The 25,805-nt window shown below is 42.3% G+C and overlaps 1 protein-coding gene across 3 annotated transcripts in view; it reads right to left on the bottom strand.

The window, feature by feature from the left end:
• Positions 1-2,122: 2,122 nt before the first annotated feature.
• Positions 2,123-25,805, bottom strand: part of rk (G-protein coupled receptor rickets) — a 49,839-nt gene continuing 26,156 nt past the window's right edge. The window contains exons 2-13 of one of the 3 annotated variants that reach the window (XM_033470373.2): positions 11,168-11,239; positions 10,771-10,842; positions 10,451-10,519; positions 9,064-9,207; positions 7,699-7,839; positions 7,561-7,626; positions 6,651-6,794; positions 6,500-6,571; positions 5,111-5,403; positions 4,426-4,605; positions 3,992-4,186; positions 2,123-3,651 (exon numbers count right to left, since the gene is read on the bottom strand). In XM_033470373.2, the coding sequence (XP_033326264.1) occupies positions 2,255-3,651; positions 3,992-4,186; positions 4,426-4,605; positions 5,111-5,403; positions 6,500-6,571; positions 6,651-6,794; positions 7,561-7,626; positions 7,699-7,839; positions 9,064-9,207; positions 10,451-10,519; positions 10,771-10,842; positions 11,168-11,239 (2,845 nt within the window). In that variant the 3' untranslated portion in view covers positions 2,123-2,254. Of the gene's footprint in view, positions 3,652-3,991; positions 4,187-4,425; positions 4,606-5,110; positions 5,404-6,499; positions 6,572-6,650; positions 6,795-7,560; positions 7,627-7,698; positions 7,840-9,063; positions 9,208-10,424; positions 10,520-10,770; positions 10,843-11,167; positions 11,240-25,805 lie in introns of those variants that run through there. The other 2 variants (XM_033470374.2, XM_033470375.2) reach the window with 2 other exon arrangements.

The following is a 25,805-nucleotide window of genomic DNA, read 5'->3' as shown; positions in this document are numbered from 1 at the left end:
GAGATTTCATGGATCACTATAACGATCAAACTGCGGATGTTCGTGCAAACATCTTTTTTTAAAATGACCACGCCCAACGTGGGGCATATCGGTGAAATGAGAATAAAATTTTGTCGCGACCCTTCCTTCAAATCTCTGTCTATACTAATTAAACATTTATAACTCTTCTATTCGAACACGTTGTCGAATATTAAAATCGTTATCGTTACAACATCCGCAGTCCAGTGATAAGTAACAAATCGCAATATACAAAATAAATTAACCGTCGGACAACTAATCGAATTTTACTACTAAATAGATAGTATCGCGGAGCTTCCTCGCGTGTCTGGGTCTTTCGATCGAGATAATCGACGCGCGCTCGCGGGACGAATTCTACAAACCGTCAGTCTTATAACAACGCAAAACTATTCACGCAACCTATTAACGGCCTAAGTAACCGATCGATTATTCCTCGAATACTGATTTCACACGATACGAAAGAAAGAAACATAAAACAAAAAAAAATAAAAAGAAAACCACGAAGATTTTCTTTTTACCGAGTTTTCGAGTCTGCGCGAGGCCGCTAAGATTTCGCGTTTACAAGAGAAGCGCGCTTTGGGTTCCCGTTTGTCGAGCCGAGTTTTATACATAAATGAACAAACAAACAATCAATCAAGGGAAACAAACACACCGTGTGTCCATCGAGTTTATCAATAAATACTTTATCGCTCTATGCTTAATCGAGAACTGTATAGAACGTCGAGTTCCTCGTCATAGGTTTTTTTTTCAAAGTTACGATCTTCGAGGCCCGTAACGAAATTGACCGGTCTAGGATCCTTTTCTCGTCGTTCCTTTTCTCCGAGAAGAAACTTCGTCCTTAGACAGGAGAAAATGGTACCTCTCCGTACTTCTGTCTCGACGTATCAAATTAGGTCCTGTCGTTTAGCGCCGAGTGAAACTATTTATTACGCGAGAGGCTAACGCGTCAACTGTCGCTCGGGTTCACGCTGATTTCTGAGAATAAGTCGCTCGCTATTGGAAGGTTTCATCGACTTGGTTTGGCAGTGAATACATCGAATATTATTTCGGCAGTATCGGGACACAACTTCTTCCTTTACTTCGAGATTGCTTTCTGATCCTTCTCCTCGACTCCTTGACTCGCAGCTTCCGTCGCTATCTCATCGAATACAATATCTGTTTTTTTTTCTCGTATAGGGCAGTTAACGCGAAGCCTCGTTCCATTTATCAGCTGTGTCTAGGACAAATGCGACTACAGTATGCATCGACTGCACCTGTCTAGTGCAAACGGGGACGGTCGACGATGAAGATCGAACTTGCACTTTCTGTCAGCTTGGATCGTATACGACGATTCTGCTTAAGATAGAAATGCTGTGATATAGGGCGGTTCGTGCTTTTTCCAAACATTAAGGAAACCCAATCAGAAAACTAGACAATTAACAATTGTTTCCAATCATCTTTCGAATCGGTCAGCATCTCATTTCTCATCTCTCAGTTTCGATACGTGAGGAGATGTTACGTCGAGTTTCCGAAATTTGGCTCGATTGCTACCTGATCTATTGCTGTTGGTTCCTCCGGATGGACCGGTATCGACAGGAACAGCTCGACCAACAATACACGCATCCATTTAGGACTTAATACTGAAACCCTTCGAGACTCTCTTAACCCTCGCACGGCGGACTATTTTATCGTTTCCATGGTATCTATTCAAATTCTTAGACAGCAATTTTCCTTTACGTATTTTCCAGCTTGCTAAATCTTCTCATTGGACCAGAAATATAAGTAACTATTATAATATTATATTAACTAACTGTATTAACTAACTATATAGTTAATATAATATAGTATATAATATAGTTAATATAATATTAAAATAATATAATATATATAATATTAATATAATATAATATATATAATATTAATATAATATTAACTAACTATATATACAGTAATATTATATTACTAATATTATATTAACTAACTATATAGAGTTAATATAATATTAATATAATATATATATGTATATATATATATATATATATATATATATATATATATATATATATAATAAAGTTAATATAATATTAACTAACTATATATATATAGTTACTTATAAATAAGTAACTATATTATAAGTAATGATTCGACCTGGCTGCCAGATTCGAATTTAAACGGAGTACACGTGCCTCCGGGGGGTCTGAACGGAGCCAAGTCCGCCGTGCGCGGTCTCAAACACTGTGAACAGAAGAGCGCGTCTCTAATTCTGCGGCGCGTTATCGTCGTCCTGTTGGTCGCTGGTCTCGGCGGCGGACGGTATGGTCGCGAGTAGCCTAACCGCGAGCCTGCTGGGCGAGCCGGGTGGTTCTGGCTCCTGGATGGCGAGTTGCCTCGTGAGCCTCGGCTTCGACCTGGCTGGCCTAGGCGTGGTCCTCGCAGCGATCTCCAAGGACGCGCTCGATCGCGAAATCCTCCAGGTGCTGGTACTAGCGGTGGTAGCAGAACCGGAGGAATCGTTTCTGGACGAGCTGAGATTCGAGTCCTGCGACGGTTTCCTTGTGATCAGCCAGGACGAGGCTCTTCTCTTGGGGTCCAGCAAGCGCAGTGGTATGCCGCAATGATGGGTCTGCCGCCAGGAGTCCGATCGCGACGAGGAGAAGTTCTCGCTGGATGACACCGAGGAGGCTCTCTTGTGCTGTTTCTGTTGGATCTCGGCGATCTGATAGGCGTACTGGTCGCTCCGGTTGTGACGTGGCCTGGTGTCCTTCGCGCAGGGCCACAGTATCCTGGTGCCCCATCGCCTGTAGCCCGAGCACTGTCCGGGCTCGAGCAGCCTCGAGTTGCACGCGCACGGCGTCTGATTGTCTCTGGACGACCGGTCCATCAGGCTGTTAGTGTTCACCGGGGTCTGCCGGTTGCTGAAGTTCGAGCTGTGCCGGCATCTACCGATCCCCCTAGTCACCCGGGACTCCTCGATCGCCTTGCAAATCAGCACGCAGTCCTTCTTGAACTGTTTCGTCAGGATCGCGTACAGGAACGGGTTGCAGCAGGAGTTCAACGGCAGCACGAACACGGCGAACACCTTCGCCTGCTCCAGTGAGACCAGCTGCAACCCGAACGTGGCGGTCAGGGAGAAGAACGCTATGGGGGACCAGCAGAGAAAGTCCGTGAACACTAACAGAGCCATTCGCTTGGCTATGCGGGAGTCGTTCGAGTTCCACGCCTGGGAGCCACGGATCGCGCAGTACATCTTCAGGTAGCAGCCCATCAGGATCAGAAACGCGACTCCGTTGATCAGCATCAGGAAGATCACGTAGGCTAGAGCAGCGTTGCCGTTCGTCTCGAACGGCAGGCATATGGCGAACTTTCGGTAGTCGGAGACACCGACCAGCGGCAGGGCGGCCATCGACAGTGCGAAACACCAGCCGATCGTCATTATGTAGCCGGCGTGCTTCAAGGACAACCGTTTGTTCAGGTGCATCGCGTGGGTTATCGCGTAATTCCTCTCCATCGTGATCACCGCCAGGGTGTACACGCTCAGTTCGGAGCTGAGGACGCCGAGGAACCCGGCTAGCTGGCAACCGGCCGACGTTTGCCAGGGAATCGCGTACATGCGGAACTCGCCCAACGTCGAGGCGTCCACCACTGCCAGGAGACCTGAAATTCGGAACGTTGGTCACACACGTTTTGCTTTTGCTGCGATTGGTTGTCACGGTGGAAGATATTACTCGAATAATAGTCACCCACTCAGGGTGGGTATTACTCAGAAAATATTATATAATATTAATAATAATATATTATATATAATGTAATATTATATTAATAATATAATACTATATTAATAATGTAATTATATAATATAATATAATACTATATTAATAATATAATTATATATAATATAATATAATATTAATAATATAATTATATATAATATAATATAATATTATATAATATTTTCTGAGTAATTAATATATATATTACTCAAAATATTCCTCACCTAGATATATGCCCATGAAGAAGTCCGCGGCGGCCAGATTGCAAACGAGAAACCGGGGAACGTCCATTTTGCTTCTGGAGAATATTAATACGAACACGACAGTGCCGTTCCCCAGCATGGCGAGTAGAAAGACAACCCATACCCCGCAACGCAGCGTCCACCAGTCGAATAAATCTTGGCATGGCAAGAAAGGACCTGGAAACAACGCGCGGAACAACGTCAGACAAAAATCTAAAATCTACTTTTTTATAGGACACGCAAGAACGCGAATCCTGAAATGGTATCCCGGCGAAAGACGCTTTTTGGTCTTTCTAACGACGTCGTGAAATATTCGCTACAGAGTCATTTTTACAGTGCATAGAAGATCAAGATTACGGGGCGTTGGAAGATTCCGGGATACCATTAGAGGGTTCAGCATAGAAGAGCTGACCTACCCGGCTGAGGCAGGCATTGAACCCGTGACGGTAGTGTCTGCGCAGGCAGCGTAACACGGTCGTTCTGCTCCTCAAAATAATCCTCAACATATGAGGGCAGGTTACCGGGGTACGTAAAATCTGTACCAAAGTTAGCCAGAAGTTCATTTATTTGCGAGCCGAATTTGTCGGTCATGTTATCTAAACAAACGTCATCACTTCAGTGCTGCAAAGTATTCGGGGGACGTCGAGACAATTTTTGGGTGAATGTGTGTATATATACATATATATGTGTTTCACGGGGTTGGAGCTCAAAGCGAAGTTTGCGGAAAGCGTTTCGAACGACATAATAATAATAATAATAATAATAATAATAATAATAATAATTATGCGTTGAATGAGGTAAAATGAATGCCCATGAAATCTATCGAACTACATATGTATATCTATATCTCGGACATTCTTCTTGGGGTCTGAGAGTGTTAGGACGGACCGTCGAGAGTGTTACAGTGCTTTGCAGCATTTAAGTGTCGGGCGAAGCGCGCAGATCAATCGAGCAGAAGCAACTAAAACGGCGACCAAGGTGCCAGCCAAGCTGTGAACCATCGAACTGATTGTCGAAATAATTTCAGCGGGAGAGGAGGGGCTCGTGTCGACGGTGACAGTGGCGACGATAGAACACGGTGGACGACGCCCGGCCACTTACTCAGCTGCGGCCAGATATCGGAGAAGCTCGTGTTCCACAGACTCATGTCGAACTCGTTGTCGGTGGGATACAGGATCGATTCTTGAACGGAGGATTTCGTGACCGGCTCCTCCACCTCGATGGCCAGGAACGAGCAGCAGTGGTAAGCGTACGAGAGCACCATGGTCTGCACCCTTGGGAACCTGTCCGGCGACGGGAACTCCCTCAGGGCTGGGTTGTTGAACGTCTTCAGGTGCAGCAGACCGGACAGCCCTAGCGTTGGCAGTGCGGGGAACACGTTGTTCCCTAGATTCCTGCAACAGATTCTCGAGTCAATAGATTGTTCTCTATAATAATTTATAATATAATATAATATAATATAGTATAATATAATATAATATAATATAGTATAATATAATATAGTATAATATAATATAATATAATATAATATAATATAATATAATATAATATAATATAGTATAATATAATATAATATAATATAATATAATATAATATAATAATAATATAATAATAATATAATAATACAATATAATAATAATATAATAATATAATATAATTCATCAAATAATCCATCGAGGCGTCCGCGTGCAAGCCGTGATCTTTTGGAATAATTTCCTCGAGGTTTTGTAAGCGTCTCAGCCAGCTTTAGCAGGGAATTGAAAGGCGTACCGATAAATAAACTGTGGAATTTATGTACTTGCAACTGGGTAGGCGCAATTTGAAACACTGAACTCCTTGCACTAGAATTATGTTACAATTACGTTGATCAGAAACTCCTGATCCTGGATAATTTCTCAAGTAGACTGAGACTATTTTTGCTTTCTTGTACGTGTGTGTCTTAGTGTACATTGCTTCTTCCCCGTTCGCAGTAAATTCTCCCTAATTTTCCCCCTTCGGCTTGCAAATAAAAATGGACAATTTGGGAAGAAGAGATACGATTATTCGAGCCTTACTGACAATCCAGCCACTATAAAAATAATATTAAAATAATACTAAATTTAATCATTTATATTATATTGAATTTAAAATAATATTAAAATTAAACAATATTTACAGAACTCTTGGCTCGAATAATCGTGTCTCTTCCTCCCAAATTGTCGATTTTCGTTTACAAAAGTTGAAGGAAAATTCGGGAGAATTTATTGTACTTTCATTTACAACGATTGCAATCGATACAGAACATTGGTGATCGATGAAAATGGATTTATAAAAGTTCCTAATCTGTCGATGAAGCCAGCTGCTAGCGAAACTGTCGGGAAACGACTCCGATAGGACACCAGCTTCCATCCCGAAGCTTCGGCAGAGGAAACTGTGTCAATGCCAAATCGCGGAGGTTTAAAATCTCCGATCCACTCGATCCAAATCGCGTCCAAGACGGGATCCACTTACAAGTCTTCTAGGTGTTTGGTCTCCTTGAACGCGTCCGGGTGTATGTACTCGATGTAATTGCTCTCCAGATCTCTGGAACATCGAACCCTCTTTTTCAAGACGATAGCGTTGAGCCATCTTCGCCGGACTAGTTACAACGGGCGCTACTTACAACACCTGCAGCTTCGACAGGCCGACGAACGACTCGCTGGAGACGATTCTGAGCCTGTTGTTCGACAGAAGAAGATCGTGCAGCAGGCTCAGCCCCCGGAACGGCTCGTCCATCAGCGAGGAGATCTGGTTGCTGGCCAGGTCCCTGAACGGAAGAGCAGATCGCGTGAACCAAACGAACGAAATACATAAGCACAAATAAAAAACGAACCCGAACCGTCGAATCTAACTAAAACAGTTTTGTATTTATCATCTGATGTAATTTAATGCTATAACAATTTAATGTCGTAACACCTGATGTAATTTAATAATTTATATTGCATTAATTATAATAGATAGAATATATTGTGTATATACCAAATAGTATAATAAATGTGTAATGATAGTATAATAATAAAAAAACGAACCCGAACCGTCGAATCTAATTAAAACAGTTTTTTATTTACCATCTGATGTAATTTAATGCTATAACAATTTAATGTTGTAACATCTGATGTAATCTAATAATTTATATTATATTAATTATAACAGATAGAATATATTGCATATATACTACATAGTATAATAAATGTAATAATAGTATAGTAATAGTATAATAATAAAGAAACGAACCCGAACCGTCGAATCTAACTAAAACAGTTTTTTATTTACCATCTGATGTAATTTAATCTTTTGTATTATATTAATTATAATAGATAGAATATATATTGCATATATGCTAAATAGAGTCTAATAAATATAATAATAATAATATAATAAATACAATAATAATATAACAAATAATATATTATATCCAATATATTAATAATAAATATATATTGCTGCATATCATAATATAATTTACATTACACTTAACTTAAGACAACATTAAAATATCGAAATGAAATAATAACAACAGCAACAATGCTTACAGAACTCTTAGCTCGCTGCAGTTCCGCAGGTTCGGCATCTCCGCCAGGTAATTCGACTTCAGGTCGCTGAAAGCAGAAACCATGAAGCACCCTCTGGAAGCGGTGCGGCAGTGGACGACGCGTTCGTGGCATACTCACAGACTTTTCAATCTCGGGCAGCTCTCGCAGAGATTCCCCGGCACGTCCTTGATCTGGGCCCGGTCTAATCTCAACACCTCCAACGACCGTGTGCCGTTCAGATCCGGGAATATCCGTAACTCCTTCAGGTTCGAGAGGATCCTGCGAAACGGACAGATCGTTACCAACTGATATCTCGCCTGATCTCGATAAGCCCCGGGGGGCCGGGGGTTGCCGCGCTCTACGTGCTCCTCGAGCGGATTATCCACGAGCGGCGCGCGATTCGCCGCTTCCAGTCGGATCGAGCTACCCCCGAGGACCCCGTTCCGAGCACAGGGTGCGTCAAGAGGGTGCTGAGGGTGCAGAGATCTCGGATAATAATTTCCTTCGTGTTCGATTAACACGTTCCGTGCCGAGCACCTTTACAATTTCTTACGTCTAGACTTTTACAATATAAAAATTATCTTGGAGCGCGATGTTCAACAATTTTAACACGTTCCGTGTCGAGCTTTTTTTACTCGAATCTTCACGCTTTGATATTTCACTAAAACTCGATGTATTACGTGCAATTATTAATTCTCGTACACGTAACAACGTAACAAAAACTTATCAACGCCCATTCTTGCGGTGGAAATTGATTCTTCGGTTCTAAGTTTCTTGTAAACAATTTGTTCGGTTCGCTAAGTAAACATGCAAGCGTGTACCATGGATGGTACACGTGGCACGGAACGTGTTAACCCTTTCGCTACGGCGGTTCAGTCCGCACATTGCGCGTGGATAGTGTATTTGGGAAGAAAAGGGATTTTTCTTTAAAACAATATAGTTATAATTTCTGCATAAGGTATAAAGTTATTTAATAGGTAAAAAAAGTTTCATTAACAATGGAAAAAGTGAAGAAATAATATATAATATACAGTAATAAAATAAAACATAATATTCATAATACAAAACATAATACATAATAATTAGTCCTAAAGTTAGTACTTTCGATTTTCTATCCCTTTATGACATGTAACACGATAATAATGGGAAATGCGGGTAGAACAAATATAACTTGAATGGTGTGTCGTTTATTTCGGACTGTCGTTTGTTTGTTTCGTCAAAAGATTCACGCAATAGTAACAAGAGGCGGTGCAGTCCAAAAATTAGGTCGCGATTTTACCAGCATGTCGGATATATCCGGCGTTCGTCCCCAGAAGGCGATCATGTGGATGTCGGATATATCCGGCGTTCGGCTCCGCGAGTGTTCATATGGATGACGGATATATCCGTCGTTCGGAGCGAAAGGGTTAACGGAGGAGAGCAGCCCCCGGCACCCGAATAACGACCCCACCCCCGTTGGGAGGGACGTAAAAAAGAAGCCGGCAGCATCGCCGTCGTACTCACAGCTTACGGAGCTTCCGTAGATCCCGAAAAGCGTCCCCGTGGATCTCCTTGATCGGATTCCCGCGCAGATCCAGCGACAACAGATTAGCGAGCCGCCGGAACACCGGGCCGTCCAGCGCCTCGATCTTGTTGTTCGACAGGGACCTACGGAATCGGACGGAACATAAACGGATACGATTTTCTTCGATTATCCAATTCGACGGAGAAACAAGCGAACTAAAGAACGCGACTGTATGTACAAGCGCACGCGATCTCTTCAACGGTTTTTCAACGTTTGCGTTCTATCGGCCCTGCCCCCCGCCACTTTGCGTTCTACTTTCATCGTTCACTCATTTATCTAGTTATTTAGCTGGTTGTGTAGCTCGTTATTTATTTATTCGGGAATTTTCTTATATGCAATTATTCTGCATTTTATTGTTTATACTATTCTGTTGTTCTGTCATTTGTTGCATTCTGTAATGTCTGTGCTATTTCTTATGATTTTATTTATCTAACATTTTCTGTACACATTAATATTATACATAACACTTTTCATGTTATTATCATGTTATTATATATATATATATATATATATATATATATATATATATATATATATATATATATATGTTTATAATACATAACGCTATGCATAACAATTTTCTTATGCACTTATTCTGCATTTTATCGTCTATACTATTTTATTGTTCTGTCATTTATTGCATTCTGTAATGTCTGTGCTATTTCTTATGATTTTATTTGTCTAACAGTTTCTGTAGATATTAATATTATACATAACACTTTTCATAATACATAACACTATGCATAACAATTTTCTTATGCACTTATTCTGCATTTTATCGTCTATACTATTTTATTGTTCTGTCATTTGTTGCATTCTGTAATGTCTATACTATTTCTTATGATTTTATTTATCTAACATTCTCTGTACACATTAATATTATACATAACACTATCATATTATTACAATAATGTACAATAAAGCAGCGAGTCGAATTCTTTTTATCGATGATATCTCTGCCGCCTCGGATTATCCGGATCGGTATCGTTCGACCGTGAACGCAAAATGGCGCGGGCCAAGGTGCCGACAAAATGGCGCGGGCCAAGGTGCCGACAAAATGGCGATCGGATTTTCGACGGGAGAAATGACGCGATCGCGAAAGCATGCGAGAAGAACACATCGGAGAATGATCTCCGAGAGCTTGATTCTGGACAGACGAGACACCCGATATACATATACATATACATATACATATGTAACATACAGTGTGCAGTAGTATACATATATATGTATATGTATATGTGTAGAATAGGAAGAGAATGGTTGTGTCGTAGAATGTAAAAAAAAGTTGTCAAATTACATTTTACTTAATCGATGCACACTTACAGGTCTTCAAGGCCGGAGAGGTTTACGATCGCGGTCGGAATTTTTGTTAAATAATTGTCATCGAGCTCCCTACAAATCAGAGAAGAATTAGAGAACTGTTGTCCAGCAGCCGCGCACGTAATTCGTTACGCTCGCCGAGATTCCCATCGTTTTTGTTTCGAAACTTCTGGGCCCCCGTTTACGGAACCGAAAACGCGATCCGACGCGTTTTCTCGTTCTTATTTTCTATTTTCTTTTTTTCTTTTTGGCTTTCTTTTTCGATCTCGCAAGAACGTGCGACGCGCGTTCGTTTCGGTTTCGATCTCGGTCGGGACACTCACAATACTCGAAGGCTCGTTAAGTTCGTGAACGCATCGTCGGCGATCGTCTGCAGACGGTTTCGTCGGAGTAGCCTGAAAACAGAGAGAGAGAGAGGACACCGCATGATTCATCCGCGAATTATAGTAAACTCTTTTATTAAAATTTACTTAAATTTCGGAAGAGGAGATACGATTATCTTTATGGTATTTATAGTCGCCGATTGTCGATAACTATGATAAACGAGTCGCGAGACCCGGATAATCGCGTCTCCTGATCCCAAATTCTTCGTTACTGTTCGCAGTGAATTCTCCCTAATCGACGCTTAGAAAAATAATTAAAAATTAAATGGACTTAATAATAATAATCTAATAACCAGAGCTATAATTTCGTAATCTTCTTTTGCAGATAGGTACTTACAAGACTTCGATGTTGGAAATTCGATGGAAGGCACGGACTGGAATGTCTGTTATGTTGTTGTTCGTTAGGTCTCTGCAACAATCCAGAAGGAAGAATTACACGGACGGTCTACTACCATGATCGTTGCACGATCGATTAATACGAATATAATGTGATATCATTCTAATTACAGAAACGTAACGTGAACCGGCGACTTAAAGGCATAAAAATGATAAGAAAAAGAGAAGAAAGTTGATGTTTCTTTTACTATGCTTTCTCAATTAAGTCAGCACTCGGAGGGTTAAGATTGGTATGAAGATGTAGGAAAAGAAAGAAGAGGAAAAGAAGAAAAAGAAAGAAGAGGAAAAGAAGAAAAAGAAAGAAGAGGAAAAGAAGAAAGAGAAAGAGGAAAAGAAGAAAGAGAAAGAAGAGGAAAAGAAGAAAAAGAAAGAAGAGGAAAAGAAGAAAGAGAAAGAGGAAAAGAAGAAAGAGAAAGAAGAGAAAAAGAAGAAAAAGAAAGAAGAGGAAAAGAAGAAAAAGAAAGAAGAGGAAAAGAAGAAAGAGAAAGAAGAGGAAAAGAAGAAAGAGAAAGAAGAGGAAAAGAAGAAAAAGAAAGAAGAGAAAAAGGAAGAAGAGAAAAAGAAGAAAAAGAAAGAAGAGAAAAGGAAGAAGAGAAAAGGAAGAAGAAAGAAGAGGAGAATATGGAAAAATAAGAAGATCAAGGTCGACCAAGAAGATCAAAGGTGAGCAGAAACATCGAACAAGAAAACGGGCCCACCGGAAGCAAGTTGATCGACGCGCAACAAACGGGGATTGCGCAAGGATTCGAGGCTGTCTAGCGAGCAAACGGTGCATCCTACGAGGGTTAAACAATCCCTGAGACGAGAGCAAGCTGCAATCCAGCCGTACTGTCAACGTGTGAACCAGCAAGAAACGAAAATAACGAAGTCGGACGCGGCGCGACAACGTGGCAGAGCGTCGAGGTGGTCCAAAATAAAAAGGACCACGGGAACCGAAGGGGTGAGGCGGCCGACGGAGGAAGGGAAGAAAAAGGAGAATAGTAAAAACTCGTAAACCGAGAAATTTATTAGCTACTGTCGCTACGCCCTATATTTTCAAGTGTGAAGCGTCATTAAGCGTTCCTTGACGAGCTGCTCTCTCTCTCTCTCTCTCTCGTGCGTGCGCACTTTCGCTCTCTCGCGATGAACGTTTCACGGGGAGAAGAGTCAGATACGGACTGTTTATGACAGACTAATTCTGCTTCTGTACTACTGGCGACACGCTAGGCAAACTGTCCAAAGAGTTATGGATAGGTAGACATCTTTTTTTATGGGGAAAAGAATGTTGTTCCCTGCGCGCGATTACCAACGCGATTGCCCGGCGACGGGAATATTTCTTCGCGTTGATTTATTTACCCTCGAATCACCGTTGCTTGGAATTACAGTAATGTCTCTCTAATTGACCGCTCTGATTGTCCACGAAAATGGACAATTTAGGGAGAAGAGAGACGATTATTCGATCCTTGCACTCAAAGAACGGTATCTCCTCTTCCCAAATTGTCCATTTTTTGGGGCAATCCGAGCGTCAGTTAGGGAGACATTACTGTAATTTGAAACGATATCATAGACAAATTATTAACTCGCTATTTAGTTTCTGCTTCTTGCAGCTAACGATAGCTATATAGCTTGTCTGTATATTTATTTATATAATTATATAAATTTATTTAATTTATTTAATATATAATATATATAATATTATATATTATATATTAATATATTAATATTTTATATATATATTTTATATATTAATATTTATATATAATATTATATAATAATATAATATATAATATAATATATAATATATATAATAACCTTGACATAACTTATAATTAATTTAATTTATAAATTTATTTAATTATATAAATAATCGTACAGAGACAGCTATATAGACAATTTCTATTCTCCATAAAAATTGCTCTCTCGCTAAGGAAAAAAGTTGCTTCGCGAATGATCCCAGGAATCTCCCATTTCCGAACTCTGCGAGACATTTCTTCGGGACACCCTGTAGTCGTCGACGCGACCCCGGCGACTATAAAAAACGAGCCGCAAGGCTCGAACAACCGTATCCCCCGCTCCGAAATTGTTCATTCTTGTGCGCGATCCGTCGCGCCGATTAGGGAGATTTTACCGTAATTCGCGATTCGTTGCCGCGCGGTTCGAGTGGCGTTCGAGGATCGAAACGTCGGCGATCTAGAGAAGAATAATTCCGTACGGTCGTTCGAAATGACGCGCGTTCCGGCGAATCATCGACGCACACGTAGGAACCGGCGGCCATTCTATATCCGTCGTGTTCAAGTGGTTTCGTACTCGATATCGGCGAATTTATGCGGCCGTTAAGGGGGTAACCGGCGTGTAATTGATACTATGGCCCACCATAACACCGTCATCTGGAAAATCACTTTACTGGGACAGAGGCTTGGGAGGTGGTGGAGGGACGGAGAGTCGAATAAGTAAGCAGCGGTCGGAATGACGGACGAAATTTACCAGATTTAAGATAGAAGAGAAAGAAAAAGATAAGATAAGATAACCGCGGTTCCTTAAATTAATGAGAATATTTATCACTTGCTTCAATGTAATATATTATATAGAAGTACAGAGATTATTTATTATTATTATTATTAATATTAATAATGCCCCGAGTATCTTGTTAAAGATTTTTCCACTTCCCTCCAAAAATTAATATTATTATTATTATTATTATTATTATTATTATTATTATTATTATTAATATTAATAATGCCCCGAGTATCTTGTTAAAGATTTTTCCACTTCCCTCCAAAAATTATTATTATTATTATTATTATTATTATTATTATTATTATTAATAATAATGCCCCGAGTATCTTGTTAAAGATTTTTCCACTTCCCTCCAAAAATTAATATTATTATTATTATTATTATTATTATTATTATTATTATTATTATTAATATTAATAATGCCCCGAGTATCTTGTTAAAGATTTTTCCACTTCCCTCCAAAAATTAATATTATTATTATTATTATTATTATTATTATTATTAATATTAATAATGCCCCGAGTATCTTGTTAAAGATTTTTCCACTTCCCTCCAAAAATTATTATTATTATTATTATTATTATTATTATTATTATTATTATTATTATTATCGTAAAAGAAGTACAGAGTACGCGATGACTCGATACAGAGTATCGGATAAGTAAAAAGAAAGAAGATAAGACAAGCGGGATTCCTCGAATGAATACGAATATATCTATTATTAATACGAATATTATATTAACAAGAAACGCAATAACGGGGTGACTTCGCGAGCCCGGCGCGCCAACAAAGGGTTGAAAATAACTCGATTGAATCGTCCACTCGGAGGACAGAGGGATCCCGTCCGGCACCGGGCACCGGATCTTACAATGAAAATTGTATATTCCATTATAGAAAAACGTGCTGTATTCCCCTCGGTTCCCGATATTCGGCCGATCCCCTGCTGAATTATTCAGCGGGGCTGACCCCGAATCCTTCCCGAGGATCTCCCGTGTTCGGTGTACTCGTGATTCAAGGTGGCAACTTATTCAATTTCGCCGTCGATGGGCCGACGATTCGGGGAAACCTCGGCCGGCCGAGAAATCGCGATGCTGAGAAATCGCGAAACTAAGGAATCGCGAAACTGAGAAATCGCGAAGCTGAGGAATCGTGAAGCCGAGGAATCGCGAAGCTGAGGAATCGTAAAGCTGAGAAATCGCGAAGCTGAGGAATCGCGAAACCGAGGAATCGCGAAACTGAGAAATCGCGAAACTAAGGAATCGCGAAGTTGAGAAATCGTAAAGCTGAGAAATCGCGAAACCGAGAAATCGCGAAATCGAGGAATTGCGAAGTTGAGAAATCGTAAAGCTGAGAAATCGCGAAGCTGAGAAATCGCGAAATCGAGGAATTGCGAAATCGCGAAACTGAGAAATCGCGAAGCTGAGAAATCGCGAAATCGAGGAATCGCGAAATCGAGAAATCGCGAAATTGAGAAATCGCGAAATCGAGGAATCGCGAAATCGAGAAATCGCGAAGCTGAGAAATCGCGAAATCGAGGAATCGCGAAATCGAGAAATCGCGAAATTGAGAAATCGCGAAATTGAGAAATCGCGAAGCTGAGAAATCGCGAAATTGAGAAATCGCGAAATCGAGAAACTGAGAAATCGCGAAATCGAGGAATTGCGAAGCTGAGAAATCGCGAAACTGAGAAATCGTAAAGCTGAGAAATCGCGAAGCTGAGAAATCGCGAAACCGAGAAATCGCGAAACTGAGAAATCGCGAAGCTGAGAAATCGCGAAATCGAGGAATCGCGAAATCGAGAAATCGTGAAACCGAGAAATCGTGAAACCAAGAAATCGAAAGAGAAGAAGAGAACCGAGAAATCGAGAAGCTCGGCTATACATCGAAGATTTCGGAGACGGTTTCGGGGAAGGGAACGGAACAGAAAGGGGGGAGAGAGAGAGACAACGAAGAGAAAAAGGAGAGGATGGTTCTCCTGGCGGCTCCATGTGGACCCCGTATATACCTCGTGCATTTCTACACATCGATCGAGGCCGGCTCTCTCACGCACGCGCATCCACCGAGCCCGCAAACTTATGGAAGAAAACGACAGCTTCTGCTTTTTTCTTTAACGCCGATCGCGCCTACTCCTCCTCCTCCTCTTCCGAACCCCGCCTTGGCTACGTTTCATCCGGATCAGCTCGCTAAGGCGAAAATTTTCGCCGGCCTTTACCCGGACCCGGCTTTTGTTTTCCCCGTCGACAATGAGAGTTAACGACACGACGGCGGCCATAAGCGTTCATTGTTGCCCGATTAACCCTTTCGCCGTTCCATCGTCTCGCAAGAATTTCCGAAACTTCTCGCGTTCTCGGCGAATTTCTTCGATACGAAAAAATGTATATTTCAACGAAATATAGTTTCATTAAGTATTGTTGATATTTTGTTATTTTTTGTATTATTGTCGTCGATGTAATGTCGAATAATGTCGATGATATGATATAAATATAAATATAATATCGATGATATAATATTAATATAAATATAATATCGATGATATAATATTAATATAAATATAATAGCGATGACACAATATAAATATAAATATAATATCGATGATATAATATAAATATAAATATAATATCGATGATATAATATAAATATAAATATAATAGCGATGATATAATATTAATATAAATATAAATATAATATCGATGATCTAATATAAGTATAATATATTAATATTTCATTATTAACACCGATAAATATTTTTATTCAACTTCGACGAGTCACGAGCGAACTTCATAATTTTTATTATTTTGCACACAGAGAACAGCTTCTATTTTTTTTATCGAAAAAAAAGAATCGCGAGTCGCAGTACAAATCGAATTGCAACGAACAAGTCCGCGCGTTCAGCTTCCGATTTCGAACGTACGCAAATGTCTCGCGAGCCGCGCGAAAAATAAATGTAGGTCGCGCGAAAAAATATTATTTAATATCGCTACCGTCGGAGGACGGCTTTCATCTTCTCGCGCGGACATAGCTAACGCCGTAAAGAGGACCGTAAATCGCGTTTAAAGTCGAATCGAAACCGAAGAAGAAGACGCGCCGCGTGCTCGCTCGCTCGCGCGCGTTCTCGATCGAGCAGAGAGTCTATTTACGAAAAGCGACACGCGTCGATCACTCTGATTGCTAGATAAAGTTTGCTGTTAATGGAGAACCCCGTGAATCGATGAAACAGACGCGGGAATTTTCGGGGCCTGTCGGAAAAGTGATTCATCGTGTGTACTATAAATCGCGTCGAACATCGTCGACGCTGTCGGAAAAATTCGCGGCTTTTACGTGATTTATCGGGACAGACCGCGAAAACCCCGGGCAAGATAAATCTCGCGGCAGAGATTTCCAAACACCGTGACCGCCCCTGCACGCAAACCGGCCGGTTGTGCGCGTCTAAAATTAAGCCCGGCCTTTAACCCGAGAAAGATGACCTACGTTGCAGAGGCGCCTGCGAAGACTGTTGATTTTTGTTAATTTTTCATAGAGGTCTAGTGATTTAAGTTTAAAATTACTGAAAATATAAAACAATATAATATAAATGCATTTTATTTTGACAATAATGCCAAACCTTTAAAATGACTAGATCAACTTAAATAAATATCCATTGTTAGTATAAAATTGACGCCTTAGAAAAGCATGCGCCTCTGAAGCGTATGGTTATCTTTTACGTACGTTGTCATATGGTTATCTTTCTAGGGTTAATATAACCATCGCTGCGACGACCCCCGTATCACCGTGACGCGATTGTAACATCGCCGATCGACTTTGTTACGGCTATCGCACGAATCCCGTGCCCACGGATATCTCTTCCGCGAATCTGTCCTTCTCACGCGATTTCGTCGTTGTCCACGAACTCGACACGGTCCCCCAAGCAGGCTTCTCGATCTCGTTCCCATCGATCTTCGACGAGCGTGGATCGCCGACAGGATTTCTTTCGTCTACTTCCGACGGCAACTGCCAAGTTCGACGAGGCGCACGGATCTCGCAGAATTTTTTTCGGGGACGCCGTTCGCGGAGGCGCGAAGCTCGATTCTTCCTCTTCAATCTAAAAAAAAAGAAACCCGGCTGCGATTTTTTCTCGCGAAGTTACAGCGCTTCGAAGCAACCCTGTCAATGGAAGCTTCGATTTCGCGCCACAGATACGGTGGGTCGCTTCAAAGCGCTGTAACTTCGCGAGAAAAAATCGCAGCCTGGTTTCTTTTCTTTCAGATCGAAGGGGAAGAATCGGACTTCGTACGACCGGAAACGGCGTGTCCGAAAAAAATTCTGCAATGTCCGTGCATTTCGTGAAACTTGACGATCGCGAATGCGATTACGAAGAGGAACATGACCTCGCAATTGAAGAGTTACAGCGGCGATGGTGTATCGAACTTAAGATCTGAAAATACCATCTTAAAGTAGAGGTTTCGAGCTTTAATTTGAGGAAATAGTGATTATTCTGCGATGATTTTCCGCGGAGTTATCGCCGGTCGAATTTGGCCAATTTCTGCCAAAATTTCTTCCACGCTGCGATTCGTTCGATCGGCGTTTATTAATCGCGAGTCGATCGGCGTTTATTGATCGCGAGTCGATCGGCGAACGCGATGCGAAATGTATCGCGGGCCAAGTCGGGCCTCGGGCTCGTTGGAAACGGTCGCCGGCGTTTGTAATCCGGACGATCGCCGCTTTTAATGGCTCGGCTCTCGAGGCCGAGCGTGTCCTAGAAAACGTTGCGTGAGCGATGCGAACCAGGTTATATACACACTTACAAGCACACCTGGGAAAGTGATCGCACCGGGCCCCGTCTAGACACGCCGACGATTTTCACTTTCGAATCGGTTCACCTGGTGACCGGCCACCGTGTAATCGACCCGCTTTGATCTCGCGTGTCGCGACCTTCCCGGCTCCAGGGCGAACAACCCTGATAGTACCAGCTGAATTCGAGATATCGAACTCGTTTCAACCCTTCGACGTGCGCGTCCACGAAGGGACCGTATCTTAACTCTTATTCCAATAGTTTGCAACCATGCTATTCAATTACGTATGTGTATTTATTTATTTCGTTTATTATTTTGTTTATTTTATTCGTGTTTCATTTATTTATTTCAATTACATTTCATTTATTTCATTTATACTTTATTTATTTATTTCAATTACATTTCATTTATTTCATTTATACTTTATTTATTTATTTCATTTATATTTCACGTATTATTTTATTTATTATTTCGTTTATTATTTCGCTTACATGTCATTTATTTCGTTCACGAATAGATGAAATACGAAACAGTAACGAAATTTGGAAAATATAAATGCATTGTTACGCCATTCTCGACTCATTAAAATAGTTAAAAGCGAAAATACATTTTCATATAATTTCTGCTTCTCACAATTGCCTTAGATAATTTTTGTTCTGCACGAAGTATCGCGAATATTTCAAGAATCGCTCGTTGCGATATTTTTCTTTATATTCCAACAGCGTGGAAGATGTTCAAATGATACCCCGGAGATCGGATCTTCCGAGAATTACAAACTCTGTTTCAAAAATGTTCGAAGTCCGTTCGAAAAAATTCTTCCAAGAAGGAAGCAAAGTGGTTTTAATAACACAGGTAGCATTTTATCCCGCGAGAGTCGAGAGAGCTTACGGTTCGAAATAATTAATTCAGTGAAAGCAGAACGTCCGAGAGGAGAATTTGCCCCGGCAGAAAAGCGTCTTATCTATTGCGCTAATTTCGAGATGCACTTAAGGGATGCGCACGCCGGTGCCCCGAGGGAACGAAAATTCCGCGCGGCTTGCCGAATATTCCGTCGGGAAGAACAAATCGCGAAGAAAGGGCTTCTTCGACTTCGACGTTGTTTAAAATTCGCGGAAAATTCTCGCCCCCGATGGAAAAGTATGGGGGAGGGTGCGAACGAGGACTGTTAAGTGTATTAATCATTAATTAAGCAATGATACGATTCGAAGGCGATTCGGAAGCGATTCGGAAGCGATTCGGAGGCGATTCGAAGGCAATTCGGAGGTGATTCGGAGACGATTCGGAAGCGATTCGAAGGCAATTCGGAGACGATTCGAAGGCAATTCGGAGACGATTCAAAGGCGATTCAAAGGCGATTCAAAGGCGATTCAAAGGCGATTCGGAGGCGATTCAAAGACAATTCGGAGGCAATTCGGAGACGATTCGGAAGCGATTCGAAGGCAATTCGGAGACGATTCAAAGGCGATTCAAAGGCGATTCGGAGGCGATTCAAAGACAATTCGGAGGCAATTCGGAGGCGATTCGAAGGCAATTCGGAGACGATTCGGAGGCGATTCAAAGGCAATTCGGAGGCAATTCGGAGACGATTCGAAGGCGATTCAAAGGCGATTCGAAGGCGACTCGAAGACAATTCGGAGACGATTCAAAGGCAATTCGGAGACGATTCAAAGGCGATTCAAAGGCGATTCGAAGGCGATTCGAAGACGATTCGAAGGCCAGCGACGGCGTCTCCTAGGCAGCCCTAATCGTTCCCGGGGGATCTCGGTCAAGACTAATTTCTCATCCGTCGATGAATCTCAAAGGACCGGAGCTCCAGGATCCTCGACCTTCGTTCTAGTTATCGCCGCCGATTAATCATTCTGTCCTGGCAGTATTAATTCTTCCCATTCCGTCGACGCTATCTTCTTTCTCCTCTTTCTCTCTCTCTCTCTTTCTCTCTCGTTCGCTCTGTTTCTCTCTATTTCGTTTCACAGCCGACCGAATAAACATCGATCGACCGGTCGTGAGGGAGCGAAGAACTCATAAAAATGGAGGAGAATTGATTTTTTTCTGCGACCGAGAGAACGGTAGAGAGAAATGAAGAGAAAGAGAGAGAGAGAGAGAGAGAGAGAGAGCTTCGAACGATCTTGTCTCACCGCTTCTGGAACTTCGTTTATGCCTCGCGATAATTTGGAGACCCTCGCGAAAATCTCTACGATTTCTATGAACGAGCCACAAACTCGCGTCTAAAAAGCTCGTTACTGCAGCGAGACCTCGTCGCCGAACAATTTCGCAAGGACGTCCTACGAAAAGGACGAGCAACTTCTAAGATAACAGCGCTTTCGCGAGCTTCCCATCGCCTCGACATAACCCTGAAAATAGATGCCGCGACGTAACCGACGAAATTTCGATGAAATCGACGAAGTTTCAAGAGAACCATATAATCTTCTGTTCACCTTCGGCACCCCTCGCGAACGCCGTCCGTTCGAGTCGCTCCGATCCGGAGTCCTAACCCCGACGATTCGCATGCGAACGACCCCGATCGTTTCCGTCTCGTTTGAATGAAAAACAGCGAGGATCCCGCGGGAACGATACCGTTTCTACAGGGTGTCCCAAAACGACGGTATTTCCGGTGAACGAGCGGTTCCCGAGGTAATTTGGAGCAACTTTTCCCTTTGCGAAAATGCGATCCGCGGCTTCGTTTACGAGTTATCAGCGAAAAACAGTGGACCAACGAGAGGCGAGCTCGGCTGACGCTAGGCGGGCCAGTCAACGAGCGCGCGATGTCCAGTTCCGCTGATTGGCTCGGCCGCCGCCTCGCGCCAGCTGACCTCGCCTCTCATTGGTCACTGTTTTTCGCTGATAACTCGTGAACGAAGCCGCGGATCGCATTTTCGCAAAGGAAAAAGTTGCTTCGAATGACCTCGGGAACCCCTCTGTTCCCGGAAATACCATAATTTTCGGACACTCTGCATACTTTCCACATACTCCACGATTTCAGCGACAGTCGATCGGATTTCTAACTGGAACCTTGTTGTCGAGGCCCGGCCAAGATGGCGGCCCCGTGGCCGAGGGTGTCTCCGTCGGTTCGCCCGCCGGGGATCCGTCGTCGTCGTAAAAACGGACCGCACGAGCCGGGGATCCCCGTCGGATCGTCGGGATTTCGGTTCGACGAGGCGAGGTTTGCGTCACACGGGGCCACGCCATCGTTATTCCGCTCGTCGTCCCGCCACTTTTCATCATAGCTTTATCTCCGCGACGTCCTACGCCATTTTACTGCCGGCGAACCCTCTTTATGCGACGTCGTTCCGCCAAATAATACGTCGCCCCGTGTTTTCCCGGCCCTCGGCCTGCCCGTGATAGAGCCAAACGATTCGACGTTAACCGAGAGCAATTTTTAATAATGCCCCGGCGGGGCGGCCTGTTCGTCGACGCTCCTCGACGAATTCAATATTGTTCCTACATTGAATTTATTCGTTCGTTTTACCTGCCGCACGCGACCTATCCGTTTTGTTCGATCGTAGAACGGCGGTCTAACGCGACGGATTCGTTTACAACGTGCTAGGAATCTCGGCCGAAGATGACCACCTGCGAATCTCCGTTATTTTCGGAGATATCGGAACACTTTGTTAACACTTTATCGTCCGGTCGTGGTTGAGGCTGCCACTCAGTATGGACTGGCTTAGTCGCGCGCGCATTTGCTCCCAGTACCGGCTAAATTTTCGCTATTCATTGTGTTGTGCTTATTCCTTTAAAAATAATAATAAATAATAATTATTATTATAATTATAATTCATAAGGATATGGGGAGGTCAGCATACAGGAGGTCAGCTACTAACAAAACAGTAAAGAAGCGAAAACCGTCGATAGCTAAAAGTCGATTAATAGGCTATCGGTCGATAAGCATTGGCAATCGAAAAGCCGATTAATAGGCTAGCGATCGATAAACATTGGCAATCGAAAAGCCGATAAATAGGCTAGCGGTCGACAAAGTGTTAACGAAAGCTCGACGTTTTCTATTAGAAAAGCATCGACCTATGTCCGTCGAAAGATCGTCAGTTTTCCGAAGGGTCCTAAACGTTCACAGGCGATCCCCGAATCTGTTTTTAATGTTCCGAAATCTTGTCCGAGGTCCTAGAATTTTTCCAACGATCCTGCAACTTTTCTGGAGGCTCCACAAATTTTTCCCAGAAGCTCCACAATCTTGCCGAACGTTCAGCAAGAGGCGTTTCGCCTTCGAATCGCCTTTGAATCGTCTCCGAATTGCCTTTGAATCGTCTCCGAATTGCCTTCGAATCGTCTTTGAATCGTCTCCGAATTGCCTTCGAATCGCCTTTGAATCGTCTCCGAATTGCCTTTGAATCGTCTCCGAATTGCCTTCGAATCGTCTTTGAATCGTCTCCGAATTGCCTTTGAATCGCCTTTGAATCATCTCCGAATTGCCTTTGAATCGTCTCCGAATTGCCTTTGAATCGTCTCCGAATTACCAGTCGCAAGAATTTTTCCGAGGGCCTCAGAATCTCTGCCGAGTCCCAAACAATTTTTCGAGAGTCTACGAAACCTTCGCCGCGGCTCTAATATTGTTCCGGAGACCCAAAAATTTCCGCAGAACCCTGGACTCGTTCGCGATGCTCCTTACGACTTCCCCGGGGAGTAATATCGCACGGAAACCGACTCGACGCGATGAGAAAGGAACACGCGGTAATGGAGAAATAATGGAAATGGCATCCGAAAACGAGAAACTGATAAGACGGCAGGAAAAGAGGAGCAGCCAGGAAACGTTCGAGAATCATTCGCGGCGCGAATCATTCGCATTTGCATTAACATGTTCGGTCCGGCAGCTAATATTAGCTAATGTTAAATCCCCAGGGCGCACGATGCACGGCCTCCGTTCGCCCAGAAAATATACCGCGCGCCGTGCCCGAAATGATCGAACCGGAGGCACGCTCGTACAACATCCGACGATTCCGTGGAACGGCGAGAATGCAATGATAAGAATATAATAATTCTTCTCGCGCGGAACGGCAAGAATAATCGTTCGCCTCGCGGCAGCGTATCCTAAATTCTTGCGCGCTTATGGTCGTGCCGCGGATCCCGCGGTGCCGGCAAGAATCATTGAATCATTGAATCGGGCGCGTTCCCTCTATTAAATTGAATTATTATCGCGCGCGATCGACGTCGCGTGCGTTTCCGCCGTTGATACAAACCATTTAGAGTTCGCCTCTGGTCTATTTGAGCGGGCCGGGCCGGGCCGTTGCACCGGACCGATGTATTATTCATGAACACGATGCCCCGATGTTGGTTTCCAGTTTCGGAGCCAACGCCGATTAACTGTTGCCAATGCTCGTCGATACGGAATCTTTATTGCCTTGTTGTCGTGGCCGCGGTCGAATGACCGATCGACGCCGACTCTGTCCCATAAACGTGTAGCGTTCGTTGCAGAAAGGCTTCAAGGAAAATGGCGACCGATTTTTCCGGAATTTTATACGTCGGCATCGAGCATCGCTGTCGCTGCGAGAACTGCACGCTTCGAACTTCGTTGGCTTTGTTAAAAATTGACACGGTTTGTTCTTGAAACGTCCGATTAAAAATTGCTCTTGAATATTGTTCTTGGACGTTGCTCTCGAATATTGCTTTTGGATGTTGCTCTTGAATATTATTCTTGAATAAAGCTCTTGAATATTATTGCTGAATATTGCTCTCCAACATTGATCTTGAATATTATTCTTGAATATTGCTCTTCAATAATATTCTTGGATGTTTCTCTTGAATATAGTTCTTCAATATTGCTCTCCAACATTGATCTTGAATATTAGTCTTGAATATTGCTCTTGAATATTATTCTTAAATAAAGCTCTTGAATATTGCTCTTCTACATTGATCTTGAATATTATCCTTGAATATTGCTCTTCAATAATATTCTTGGATATTGCTCTTGAATATAGCCCTTCAATATTGCTCTCCATCATCGATCTTGAATATTAGTCTTGAATATAGTCCTTGAATATTATTCTTAAATAAAGCTCTTGAATATTATTGCTGAATATTGCTCTTCAACATTGATCTTGAATATTATCCTCGAATATTGCTCTTCAATAATATTCTTGGATATTGCTCTTGAACATAGCCCTTCAATATTGCTCTCCAACATCGATCTTGAATATTAGTCTTGAATATAGTCCTTGAATATTATTCTTAAATAAAGCTCTTGGATATCATTGCTGAATATTGCTCTTCAACATTGATCTTGAATATTATCCTGGAATATTGCTCTTCAATAATATCCTTGGATATTGCTCTTGAATATAGCCCTTCAATATTGCTCTCCATCATCGATCTTGAATATTAGTCTTGAATATTATTCTTAAATAAAGATCTTGGATATCATTGCTGAATATTGCTCTTGAACATTGATCTTGAATATTATCCTCGAATATTGCTCTTCAATAGTATTCTTGGATATTGCTCTTGAATATAGCCCTTCAATATTGCTCTCCAACATCGATCTTGAATATTAGTCTTGAAAATATTGCCCTTGAATATTATTCTTAAATAAAGCTCTTCAATATTATTCTTGAATATTGCTCTTGAATATTATTCTTGAATATAGCTCTTGAATATTATTGCTGAATATCGCTCTTCAATATTGTTCTCGAACATTGCCCTTCAATATTACTCTCGAATATCGATCTTAAACATTACTTTCGAATATTACCCTTGAACATTCTTCTGAAGAACTGCTCTCAAGAATTGCTTTAAGAAAAATTAATTGCTGCATAGGAGAATTTCTCGTAGCATTTCTCTCGAAGCATCTCTTAAAAATGTCACCCAAAACCACCATAGAAAACCCCTCTAAATCCAACTAACGATACAGCGATAACCCGCGGCATTGATCCGAAGATCCAGGAAGGCACGATCGCCGGCGAGATGAAAAATCTGAAAGATTCCGTGCTCTCGGGCTGGCTCTAAAAGCGGCGGAGTACAACGCGACACCGAAAATGCATTTCGCCGGCTTATACCTAGGACACGCATGCTTCTTTTATGGATCGCAGCGGTGGAAACGCTGCGAAAATACGCGGCTATCGATTTTCCCGGGTCGCGACGACGACCGAAATCCCAGCGGCGCTGGGGGATAGGAGCTTTCTTTTGTTCCCGATCTTTGTGCCCGATACCGCGTCACGATTCAATGGATCCTCCTTCTTCCGACACTATTAGACAGCCCCCGAAACACTGCCGGAGAAGTTGTCGAGCCAGAGAGCTTTCCTCTCTCTCTCTCTCTTCCTCTCTCTCACTTTCCGGAGACTTGTGTTTCTTCGCGTCCTTTTCCCACCCCGA

This window comes from Megalopta genalis, chromosome 5 (genome assembly GCF_051020955.1).
Source record: "Megalopta genalis isolate 19385.01 chromosome 5, iyMegGena1_principal, whole genome shotgun sequence".
Taxonomy (NCBI): domain Eukaryota; kingdom Metazoa; phylum Arthropoda; class Insecta; order Hymenoptera; family Halictidae; genus Megalopta; species Megalopta genalis.
The sequence above is the reverse complement of the archived record's forward strand: the minus strand, read 5'-3'. Positions and strand labels throughout refer to the sequence as shown.